At 49.9% G+C, this 9,620-nt stretch overlaps 4 protein-coding genes; 1 reads left to right on the top strand and 3 right to left on the bottom strand.

Moving 5' to 3' along the window:
- Positions 1-736: 736 nt before the first annotated feature.
- Positions 737-2,125, bottom strand: CHC_T00009028001 (signal recognition particle SRP54 homolog ffh). The gene has a single exon (XM_005716955.1). The coding sequence runs from the start codon at positions 2,123-2,125 to the stop codon at positions 737-739; it is 1,389 nt and encodes a 462-aa protein (XP_005717012.1).
- Positions 2,126-2,144: 19 nt separating this feature from the next.
- Positions 2,145-2,465, top strand: CHC_T00005149001 (hypothetical protein). Its single transcript, XM_005716954.1, has one exon. The coding sequence runs from the start codon at positions 2,145-2,147 to the stop codon at positions 2,463-2,465; it is 321 nt and encodes a 106-aa protein (XP_005717011.1).
- Positions 2,466-3,583: 1,118 nt separating this feature from the next.
- Positions 3,584-5,645, bottom strand: CHC_T00005148001 (hypothetical protein). The gene is made up of 3 exons (XM_005716953.1): positions 5,583-5,645; positions 4,115-5,465; positions 3,584-3,915 (listed from the first exon to the last, which is right to left on the bottom strand). Exons 1-3 carry the CDS (start codon positions 5,643-5,645, stop codon positions 3,584-3,586), a joined length of 1,746 nt encoding a protein of 581 aa, XP_005717010.1.
- Positions 5,646-5,665: 20 nt separating this feature from the next.
- Positions 5,666-9,345, bottom strand: CHC_T00005147001 (hypothetical protein). XM_005716952.1 is given in 2 exon segments: positions 5,666-6,192; positions 6,193-9,345. 1 exon segment carries the CDS (start codon positions 9,343-9,345, stop codon positions 6,193-6,195), a length of 3,153 nt encoding a protein of 1,050 aa, XP_005717009.1. The 3' UTR covers positions 5,666-6,192.
- Positions 9,346-9,620: the final 275 nt, after the last annotated feature.

Below are 9,620 nucleotides of genomic sequence, written 5' to 3'. Positions count from 1 at the left end.
CTCACCAGAAAATGCGCGCGAAGGTCTCCACCTCGAACGAAATGTAAAAAATAGTTCACTCAATTCTTGTGTCTTGGCCCTATTGCGGTCCATCTATCCGCAGGGATTGGACTCCGAGGTCCTCGGAGACAGGCATCAAAACTGTACCCCCAGCCAAACGTGGCCCAATCCATCGTTTCAGGTTCTTGTGATGGATGAAACAATGAAAAAAGCCGAATGAAAATCCACAGATGGAGCTCGTCGGACGGCAAGATAGGACCGGTTCTTGCGAGCATATTTGGTTACTAAATTGACCGATGGGGTCATGTGCGGTTTTACAGATACACCGGTCTAAAATCTGAAGTGGCCTCCTTTATAATCAGCGTGATGAGGGGCATACATAAGCTTTTCTATCCTTTCAACTCCCTGCAAATATAGAAGCATTTCATCTCAAGACGCATCTTCCCAGGCCTACATTTCTGACGACAGAGAGATCCTGGCATTTAGTACGAACTGCAAAAATTATAAACATTATTCTCAAGTTCAGTCCGACGCTACTCGAGAAACACAAGCTCTTCGTATACCTAGTGTTTCGTTGATGGGTTCAATGTAGAGCCGGCGACTCATTCGATAGTTCCAGCTTCCAAATTCTCTCGTTTTAGTCAGCTGCCCAGGTTTTGCGGGGTTGAAAAACAAAAGTTAGGAGAATTCTTTAATGAGCCGTAACATATGCCGATACCCGTCTCCGGTATCTCTACTAGCCGAATCCGCGCCTCTCGCCGCCTCGCAAGGCCTTCTTCTTTGCGTTTCGTCGACGCTGGGCACGATTCTTACTACCTGGAGCGCCTTCAGCGGGCGTCCCATCGGGCCCACCTACCATTTGCTTGCTCATTCGCTGCATCATTGTTCTCATCTTTTGAAAATCGGATATCATGTTTTTGGCTTGCGCAAGTGATCTTCCAGATCCATTCGCAATGCGCTCTACACGGCTTCGAGAGCTTGGCGCTGTGTACAAAAGCTCTGGGTTGCCCCGCTCCTGCTTCGTCATCGACTTAATGATGCTATCAGCCACTTTCAGCTTTACCTCCGCTTCCTTCAACTTGCTTTCATTGATTTGACCGCCGATACCCGGCATCATCTTCATCAAGCCCCCCAACGACCCCATCTGTGAAAGCATCTTAGTCTGCTTCAGGAAATCATTGAAGTCGAACTTATTCTCCATCATCTTTCTAGTCATTTTCTCTGCTTCAGCTTCGTCCATAACGTCTTGCGCCTTTTCAACAATTGTCAAAACATCCCCCATTCCCAGGATTCTGGATGCCATTCTTTCCGGATAAAACGGTTCCAGCTTTTGAACTTTCTCACCAACGCCTATGAATTTGATAGGCGACCCTGAAACTTGTTGTACAGAAAGAGCTGCACCACCACGTGTATCTCCGTCGAGCTTGGTGAGAATAGCCCCTGTAATACCAACCTCGTCGTTAAACGAGCGCGTCAATGTAGCGGCCTCCTGACCAGTCATAGCATCGACGACTAACAAAGTTTCGTCGGCTTTGCTCACACTTTTGATATCCTTGAGCTCCTTCATCAGCTTTGCATCGATGACCTGCCTTCCTGCAGTATCAACAATAATGGTATTGATCTTTCTGGTCTTCCCCTCCTGAAGGCCCTTCCGCACAATCTCCCTGGGATTAACGTCTGTACCCATTTGAAACACGTCAACCTCAATGCTCTTCCCGAGAGTCTTCAACTGATCAATAGCAGCGGGCCTATACACATCTGCCGCAATCATCATAACAGACCGTTCTTCTTTCAGACAGTATAGCGCAAGCTTTGCAGCAGCAGTAGTCTTTCCGGCACCCTGCAAACCCGCCAACAACACCACAGTTGGTTCGCCGTCCGTGCGATTCGCCAAAGGGGCTTGATTACTTCCCATAATCTTTGTGAGCTCCTCGTGCATGATTTTAACAAGCATCTGCCCAGGTTCAACGCCAGGGGTGACATCAGCACCGACGGCCCGCGCCTTAATCTGTTTCAGAAGGGCGTTGACAACACGGAGGTTCACGTCTGCGTCTAACAAAGCGCGCTTCACGTCTTTCATTGCGCCAGTGACGTTTTTCTCTGTTATCTTATCTACGCCACGCATGCGACGAACGGTTTCAGTCATGCGTTCCGACAGTGCATCAAACAACATCGTTGTGGATACACGGCGAGACTTCTTCGAAACTGGACAGGGCGGTCTCTTGGACAACGCATATCGCGGAGAAATAAGAGGGCTTCCAAAACACCAAGAGGATCGACCTGGAGCAAGCGGTGACACAAAAGACGGCCGAACGCGGCACAATGGCGTAAGCGACATCGCCACCATCCTTCCGCCACTTCAGAGGTACAACCGCCTGTTTTCCTCGTCGCCTACCTCAAAGCTCTGCAACACCTCCAGTCACAAAGTGGAGCTGTTCTGTAAGACGTGGACCTGCAAAAACTAGTCGCACAGGCACCAGCTTGGAGGCGATTCTGAGCACAAGTGGAGCTCGACTCAATTGGTGGCGAAGAAGATCGCAATCTCACACACACTCTACCAGTGCCATGACTTCCAAAACATGACGGGTGTCATGTTTTAATTGGACAAGAGAGTGGTACTGGACCTTTCATTGGTAAAGCTGTCTGCTGGCCGCAAACCTATGCGAAAACTCTTTGAAGCAATCATTCACCAGCAATAGGGAAAACGAAGACGGCGGAACCACTTATAACTCCAAAGGGAAGCATTGAGATGGAATATATGAGATGGTGCCGTAGGGCTCTAATAAATACTTTTTATATGAAATAGATGTTTCGCAAATTCCTTGCTATAGGGTGGGGGGCTGCGGCCCTGGTCATTTCAAAAAGCATGGAAAATCTTTTCTGTTTCCGAGATGACTCTAACTTTGTGTTTCATCTTGTACTTCTCATGCCTTCCTCGTGTGTAACTAACCCCGCCATCAGAGAGTCTATGCTTCCCAGTTATAAAATTAAACAATGGAAACGAATTATAAAGAATACTTCAACAATTTCGCCTAGTACGAAAACCATCACGCTGCATGATACTTCACTTCCTCTATTGATTGAACGTTATTGTAGCGAGACAGAGAGTGACGACAACAATAGATTGTGTAGTAAGGGAGTGCAGAGAGAAAGTTGAAGAGAGAACAGTTATTCACTTTTGTCCCACAGCACCACTCATAGCTTTTGGAAAAATTGTTCTTCTAAAAATGGAATCAAGGAACGATGAGCTTCAAGAAGAGGAGAAGATGATGGGTATTCTTTCATCAATCTCATATTTGTACTTTTGATTTGTTAGAGATACTCGTCCTCTTCTGTCTCAGATAAACCTAAATCTTGGAATATGATCTGCACTGCGACGAAAGGAAAACATATCGCATTAAGGCACTGCTTTCTAGACCTGCAAAGCATGGGAATTCCAGATTCGCGGCGTGCCTACGCTCGAGATTGCATGCCCACACGGGTTCGGAAAATTGGAAAGAGGGGACATTTTTCACCAAATAAAGAAGTCTGAATATACGAGCTACGGATATATAAAACTTGGCTCGATGTTTACTGCTTGAATCTAGCCCTGATATATATATATATATGAAAGAGCAATTAGCGTTTTGCCCAAATGAAAAGGCGAAGCACTGAGAGCAGAGGCTGCTGAAACGTTCGCGAGATACGTTGTGCAGCAAGAGAGACCCGTTTGGTATTGTACGTTCAGCTCCTTCTCGTGGATGTTTCTCATAGACCATACCCACATGCGCTGGAACTTGATTGGCAATGTACAGAAGATGGGTCGCTTAGAGGGTTGACGAAATCCTGCTGTAAGACCCGGTGTATTAATCTTGCCCTGGTTCCTGTTCATATTATGCAACGTGGGGTTGAAGACTTGGAACGAGAAGCTTGGAACTAAATTGTGCGAATTTTCAGTCCGGCACTTCTCAAGACTTCCATGGCGATCTATGCTATGGCAATCTATGCTTCACCTTCCAGGAATATACAGTACCACTCGCGCCATCCGTATACCGGCCACTCTACCTTCGCCTTTTCCGAGATTTAGGCTTTGGCCGTCCGTTCTCGTTTTCCGGCTTCCTTTTTCCTGCGGCACCGCTCTCATCGTCGTTTTCGACTCCCTCGTTTTCAACGGCATACTCCGGCAATGCATCAAATATCTTCTTTTCGTCGTCATTTTCCGCGGAGACGAGCATGGCAGTGAACGCCATACCCTCCGTGACTTGGCTCACCAACAAACCCTCGAGACTAGCCATGACTTGCGGTTTTGTGCTTGACTTGGGTTTCCCTTCCCCGTACCCGAGCTCTCCGAACGTTGGACTACCACCCCAACTGATGACGCTACGTTCCGCCGAAACGACAGTGGACGTAGTCCCGGACGCCAGACTACGGATTTCCCATCCCTGCAGATCGAATTGTGGCTTCGGATACATGTTTGTCTCCCCAGTGCGCTTGGTCATGCCCCACATATAGCAACTCTTCCGATTCTTCTGCGCAGCAAATGAAGAAGACTGCCCACACGTAATTATATCCAGACTATACGTCGAGCTATCGAAGGTCTCTATCCGCCTCGGTCGAAGCTCGTCTTTGGGAGTTTTATGTCCGAGGCGCCCGTACCCGCCAAAACCCCAGCTCCAAACCTTGCCCTTTGTATCTAGGGCGAGCGTGTGATTAGTCCCGCATGCAATTTGTTTGATCTTAATTTCCCCCTCGCCGCTTCCAAAGCCGAGCACACGGACTGGTGTCATGATCACGTCAAACGCGATGCGATTTCCAGACGTAATGAACTCCCCCGTGCGGCCATTCCCCAGCTGGCCGTACTGTCCGCTACCAACGGCATATACTGCACCGCTCTCACACGCAAAGGCGCTGAACTCTGCACCAGCGGCCGCGCAGATAGTCTTCTCGTCGGAAGGCAGCTGCACAACTTGCCATTCAGTGACCTCGGGTTTCTTCAGCTCCGTTTTGCTTCCGTTGCCGAGCTGTCCAAAGGCGTTGGTGCCAACCGAAAACGCACGCCCTTCGGATGTGACGAGGAGCGTGTGCTGCCTTCCGCACGCCGCATGCATGACGCGCTCGCCCTCCTTTATACCCGGAAGGTGAAATTTGACAGGATGCTTACGGGATTTGAGGTCAGCGCGCGAAAGTTGGCCGTTGTCGTTTCGTCCGATACCGTATGCGACACCCTCGACGTCGACGAGGACAAAATGAGCGGCGGCGCATCCCGAAAAGACGGCTGTGAATTGTTTGTCAGGCAGGCCCGCGAAGCGCATGCGGGAGGGTCCCAGAAGGTCGTCGCCGGCAGTCGTGCCACCGCGTTTGGCGACGACCTTGGGAATAGTCTTGCGGCCGAGAAGGTCCCATTTGGTCGAACCGCAAAAGAGGATGTCACCTTTGAAATTGGCTGACGACTGAGCGGCATCGGAGGCCTTGTCGTTATTTGCGTCCTCCTTCATTGGTATGATGTTTGTAGTTGGAATTACGCAGGAATGGGAAACGGTAGGGTGAGGATGGGGAAGGAATGGAAGGAGAAAGCCATTGTGGGGTCACTTGCTTAGAGGAGCATGGTGAAATGAAATGAGTTTCCCGCCATTTCGTTTCAAGAGCCTTGTGCTAATTTTTTGCATTGGTTGGCGATCACACTACATAAAAAAGATAGCACAAAAATTTACCAGAAATCACGCTTCTAGTTGATACTCGCCTACGCATTTTGCCGTGCCGGTACGCCGTGCTGCGCACGGTCCAGTATCGCCGCCAGCCCTGATTGCTCTCGTCGCGACAAAGGGATAGCGTAAATTCTCACAAAGCAGCCGCATAGAAAAAGACTGGCGTCTTCCGAGACGATGCCCCGCAGCGATCTCGAGAGGCTTAGTGTGAATCTCCGCACAGCGAACTTGCCAAAGCGGCATCAGGAGCCACACAGACTTAGGCCACACGTGACTATACAGCCATGTCTTTCACTTCACTCCGAGCGTCCGGCCTCACTTCAGCACCAGGACATCATCAGGCTTCGTCTTTTCTTTCATTCAGAGTCCCGTGAATACTTACCAGTACACAACCTGCAACAGACTAAATCGACATCATTATGACTTCGGCTGCACAAATCCCGTCGACGGGCAAAATGCAAAACACCCACAAAGACTTAACGTCAGGTTTTAGTGTCCTCGGATACCACTACACTGACGTCTGCCCATCCCCCGAATCGTTCATGTTAACGTCCGCATCTTCTTTACTTGCAGAGTCACCACCATCCTTTTCCTCATCATCCTTCTTCGACTCATCAGCCTCATCCCTGTAGACGAAGGGCTCTGGTGGAGGCACTTCCTCACCTTCTTCTTCCTCCTCTTCATCATTGGGATCGTTTGCGTTGAGCAGGACAGCCGGCGTCTGTGGCGTCGAGACTGGCTGCGGAGCCGTATTCAATGTCTGCATTTCCACGATGTCTTCAGGTTCAGTTGGAGATCTATCCGACATCATGACAATCCCTGAGAACCGTCCACTGACAACAGGGTCATAGCGTCTTGTTATTTTGCCTTCGGCATCAGGTGCTGTGACATTCCACGACATGTACTTCTCTTGCTCGGGTAGAACTCGGCATGGATTTTCATGGACTGTGAATTTCGCCTTCTTCGGGCTGCCTTCCTCCTTCACAGCTTTCTTCTCATCCTCCATCGGGTCTTTGCCATCTCCCGATTCTTCAGCATTCTCCGGCTTGGCTTCAATCTTCGCATCAGTCATGGAATCACCCTGACCGCTTGCTTTCTCCTCCGTGCTCCTCTTCTTGGCTGCCCTTCGCGCAGCACGAGCTTTTGACTTTACTGTAGTACTCAGGACTGCTTTAGGTGCCGATGATACCTCTTTTGTTTTCTCCGGAGGCCCTGATGGGACATATGCATACATTCCTTCTTGAGCATTGCACTGAACCTTCAGCTTGGGCATTTTGACGTCCTGATTTAGACATATCAGCGCCGAAGGCTTAATACTTAAACCAATGAAATGTACCATAGGGTACCAATACCAAAACTGTGTAAACATGGCAAGACCAACTATGGCAGACATACGAGGGTGACCTGTTGACGATGTCAATGCGATCACACCATTTCGCCCACCAGCATCCGCCAGTCCCACTGCAACGACTGCTCCAAAACGAGTGATCACGTCTTCCAGTTTCGCGCTCCACGTTGCTTCAAACGTCTTCCTCATCTCTGCCGCCTTGGGGGATCTGTCTTCCGTATGGTGCATGTAGACAAGCGCCATTCCGATGAGTGCTCCTTGACGAACAAAATCGCTTGGGTCGGCGGTCAAGCGCTCCAACATCTCAACAGCAGCTGGCATGCCAGTCCCCATGCAGGCAATACCAATGGCCAGAGCAGCGCCGAATCTTACATGCGCATGGCAACTCTCTGCTAGGAGTGCTACAATTCGCGGCAGGAGTTTCGGATGTCTGAATAGTACAAACCCAAGACCAATAACTGCAGCTCGACGCACATCATCACTGACATCAGAAACAGCAGAATGCAGTAACAATCGAATGGCCTTGTTGTCTGCCGTTCCGCAGTACGCTAGGGCTACTGCGTACATGGCACCATAACGGAGAATGGGGTTACTGTCCTCATTCATGGTTTTGATAATGCTGTCCGCGTCATCCTCCCGGCCGTAGCACACGAGCGCCATTCCGAGGGCAAGGCCACGAATAATCTTCTCATGCTCCGTATCCACAGCGTACGCAAGCATTTCTTTCGCAACCTTGTCAGAACCAGAGCCCAGAGCGATAAGACCCATTCCTAGACCAGCAGCTTCACTTGCCACTGCTGAGTCTGTGTATAGAACGTTCTTCAGTTCTTCATAGTACTGGTTCTCTTCTTCCCCCCCATCCCAAGAAGCCATTGCAGAAAGACCAAGCCCTAGACAAGCCCCATGCTTGACCACGTCACTTGTCTCAATAGCTTTCAACGCTTCAAGCAGATATTCCTTGGCAGTATTTGGTCCAGAAGGATCTGCACGAAGCTGAGCGTTTCTACCTCCCGTTGCCGTAATGAGTCCCAGAGCGTAGAGGGCACCCCCCTCTTGAAAGGAGGTAGCCGCAGACCCCCTGGAACCTGAATTCGACGGCAGGTAAGGTGATAGAAGATTGAGAGCAGCAGATGTGTGCCGGCCGTGGATGACACCCAGACAAGAGGTAGCTGAGAACTTTGCCCATGCAGTCGCACGAGCTAGCCAATCTAGATTTCCTCGTAGAAAGTTGTCAATAGCTGTCCCACTATGGGCGATCGCGTTGGAGAACAGCAGAGCCGAGTAGCATACACTGCTGCGGCCATCAAGAGCAGCCTTGATCTTTTTCAGTAAATAGAGATCCGAGTGATTCTTGCTGCACAAGAAGTCGAGGTGCAATTCTGCCGATACTTCGCCATTGAGAATCTTGCGCAGCTTGGCGATCTTCTTTTCTTCAGCTGTTAAGGTGATGGCTGGGGTCACAGCTACTGCTTCAGGCGTAGCAGATGGTGGATCACCAGAGGACGGGGTATCGGTTTCCATAGGCACTGGGTCATCTCCTTCTGCTGCTGCAGGAGTGCTCTCAGAAGCAGTGGGCGGATCCGGAATTGCACGTGGAACGGGCAATAGTGACATTACTTCCGAGGCAAAGAACGGTGCATCGTTATCAACAATATCAAACACAATCTGTAATGCTGTTAGCTCCATGATATTCTCTTTTTCCTTGCCAGCCGCAGACTTATCGCTGACTAGATCCATGAGAATATCGGCAACGCCTTTCGCATTTCCAACGAATGCGTAGCAATTCGCGACGGCAATGAAATTGCGCTTCTCAATGGGAAAATGTTGGGTATGCAAGGAAGCAAGAAGATTGAGGAGCTTGGAACGATACGCTCTAGAGGATATCAATGTTTGAGCGCATTCGAAGCAATACGCCAGTGCCTCCATCTTTGCCTCGTCAGTTCTGCACCCTTCAGCAATTGCAATTTCCACCTTATCAAGCCTCCGAGACTCAATCGATACGCCTATTGCTTCGTGAATTTCCCCTTTCTGAATACAACCGGCCAGGACCCTTTCAACGACAGATTCAAGTTCGGCTGAAAAGGTGTGATCAGCACTGGCTCCAACTGGCCCTTCCGCGATACCTTCACTCTGCTTTCGCTTGAAAGAAATGTAATCATCGATACATCGAGCGCGCAGAGTGTTCGCAAATTCAGTCTCAGCGTCGACATCGAAGTAATTCTCCGCTGATAGCGCGTAATGCAAGGCCTCGTCGAGAGATCCCAGATGAAAATTGACTTTCGCCGCAACGATCGCGGCTAGCGGCCTCTCCATGAACGATTCATCAAGGGAGAGCTCTTGAATTCTGCCAACTGCACCTGAAATCTCGGGCCAGAACGAATCGGCGAGATCATTGAGTGAGCGCAAGGCATGCGCCAGCAAGATCGGCTCTTGTTCTTCTAACAGCGAGAGAGCGGGAGCTGCAGAGCTCGGAACAATTGTCTCGACAGCGGCTCCCATTGTGAGAAAACAGAGCGAAGCTAAGATCTGCGATTTGGTTCCCAGACGCAGAAGTAATGACAGGTGCCGAATCAACCGATTCTTGAGGC

The sequence above is a fragment of the Chondrus crispus genome, genomic scaffold (assembly GCF_000350225.1).
Source record: "Chondrus crispus Stackhouse genomic scaffold, scaffold_27, whole genome shotgun sequence".
In the NCBI taxonomy this organism is placed as follows: domain Eukaryota; phylum Rhodophyta; class Florideophyceae; order Gigartinales; family Gigartinaceae; genus Chondrus; species Chondrus crispus.
This window is presented reverse-complemented; position numbering and strand designations above follow the sequence as displayed.

Bases quoted from the DNA above. Each gene is read 5' to 3' on its own strand.
- CHC_T00009028001 (XM_005716955.1), bottom strand. From the start codon at position 2,125: ATGCGTGGCGTAGATAAGATAACAGAGAAAAACGTCACTGGCGCAATG.
- CHC_T00005149001 (XM_005716954.1), top strand. From the start codon at position 2,145: ATGCGTTCCGACAGTGCATCAAACAACATCGTTGTGGATACACGGCGA.
- CHC_T00005148001 (XM_005716953.1), bottom strand. From the start codon at position 5,645: ATGCAAAAAATTAGCACAAGGCTCTTGAAACGAAATGGCGGGAAACTC. The intron at 5,466-5,582 runs GCTCCTCTAAGC...CCAATGAAGGAG, and splicing joins AACTCATTTCATTTCACCAT to GACGCAAATAACGACAAGGC. The intron at 3,916-4,114 runs GTGCCGCAGGAA...CGCACAATTTAG, and splicing joins CGAAAACGACGATGAGAGCG to TTCCAAGCTTCTCGTTCCAA.
- CHC_T00005147001 (XM_005716952.1), bottom strand. From the start codon at position 9,345: ATGGAGAGGCCGCTAGCCGCGATCGTTGCGGCGAAAGTCAATTTTCAT.